Below are 1,518 nucleotides of genomic sequence, written 5' to 3'. Positions count from 1 at the left end.
GACCATCCTTAATCCACTGTACTTGTCCTGCAAGGTCCAACCTGGTATTGCACCGGACCTCACAGAACGCTGCTGTTTCCTGATCTTTTCTAGTGAGGCAGCTTTATTTCTTCACATAGGAGACCTCCCTGCTAAGCGAAGTCGAACAGGTGGATCTAGAGGTTGACCACCACGGTCAGGAAAGCAGCTGTCTACTGAAAAGCAAACTCTAATTCCTTAAGATTAACGAGTTAATCTTTAAGATTAATTAATCTTAACGAATTAATCCTTAAGATTAACCCCTGCACCACCAAGTGGGGGAGTGCAGCCCCCTCTCTCCGCCTCACGGATTCAGCTCGGAGGTGCAGGGGTTTGGTGGGGGGCGGTTAGGGAATGACAGCTGCCCCGTGGAGGACGCCCAGGGCTGGGTCACGAGCTGGCATGAGTCAGTCTTATTTTGTAAGTCCTAGTTATCAGGCTGCCAGTCTCGCGCCGTGCCCTGTCTCACTCAGCCTTCAGTCTTCCGGCCGGGACCCCGCTGGGCGCTCCGGAGGGATCGGCGCCACCGCGAGGCCGGCGAGGAGGCTGCAAGGGGCGCCCGGCCGGCCTGCGAAAGTGGTGGGAGCCAGGCGGGGCACACAGCCTCCCCTCCCCAGGCGGGACTCTCCCCGCCCCCAGGGCTCAGGGCTTGGGGTGGTGAGATGGGTGGCGGGGTGATCCGACGCCGCCAGCCCACCGCGTCCCCAAGAGCCGGGGTCTCGGGCTCAGCTAAACGCCCCGGAGTCACACAAGCGCCCCATACACGTCTGCTGAGTGAACGAAGGCTGCCCATCCACCAGGGGACTGCTCGGCCCTCCCACGCCATGTCCAGGTCGCATTCGGCCACCGGGACTTCCCTTAACGCTCGGCCGGGGTCCCCAGGCTCGCGCCCCTGACAGCAGCCGAACTGTTTATTTCCGTCCGGCTGAAGAGGCGGGGTGGAGATGGCACAAGCCGATTGGTTATGTAAATTGTGGAGCCAATTTCGGCCTATGAGCCAGGAGACTACAAGTTCCAGAATGCATCCTTCCTCCAGCACAGGGAGAGGCCGAGGTTGCGGGAGCGTTGCCTGCTGGGAATTGTAGTCTTCATCTTGTTTGTTACGCAGGCGGAACTGGGGGGAGGGAGTAAACTATTACCACGTGACGTTCGGGTCAGGGGGTTGGGCCAGCCTCCGCGCTCGAGCTGTGATTGGCTGACTCTAATAAGAAGACGCCACTAGGGGCGGGGCGAAGAGGGGCGCAAGCTCACTGCGTTTTGAGTCTCGGGACCCCTGTCGGAGAGACTATGGCGCTCAACAAGAATCACTCGGAGGGCGGCGGAGTGATCGTCAACAACACCGAGAGGTGAAAACACTGCGGAAGGATCCTAGAGGACCAAAGTTCGGGTGTCGAGGGAGTGGGCGGTGGGCGATGGGCGGTGGGGAATAAGCCCCTGAAGGGGGAGCATTGATGGAGTAAGATTGGGGGGGAATGGCTGGGGGCGGGGTTGGAGGAAGGT

At 59.9% G+C, this 1,518-nt stretch overlaps 1 protein-coding gene across 6 annotated transcripts in view; it reads left to right on the top strand.

Annotated features, from left to right (window-relative positions):
- Positions 1–816: 816 nt before the first annotated feature.
- The window catches only part of WBP2 (WW domain binding protein 2), a 25,693-nt gene continuing 24,991 nt past the window's right edge, over positions 817–1,518 (top strand). For 5 of the 6 annotated variants that reach the window (XR_001006229.1, XM_011981153.1, XM_011981287.1 and 2 more), the window contains exon 1: positions 817–1,364. Coding sequence is in view for 4 of the 6 variants with exons in the window: in XM_011981153.1 (XP_011836543.1) it covers positions 1,306–1,364 (59 nt within the window). In the remaining 2 variants the exon portion in view is untranslated. Of the gene's footprint in view, positions 1,424–1,518 lie in introns of all 6 variants that reach the window. The other variant, XM_011981443.1, reaches the window with a different exon arrangement.

Source organism: Mandrillus leucophaeus, unplaced genomic scaffold (assembly GCF_000951045.1).
Source record: "Mandrillus leucophaeus isolate KB7577 unplaced genomic scaffold, Mleu.le_1.0 Scaffold1, whole genome shotgun sequence".
Taxonomy (NCBI): Eukaryota; Metazoa; Chordata; class Mammalia; order Primates; family Cercopithecidae; genus Mandrillus; species Mandrillus leucophaeus.
Note: the sequence above shows the minus strand (reverse complement) of the source record. Positions and strands in the feature narration are given on the sequence as shown.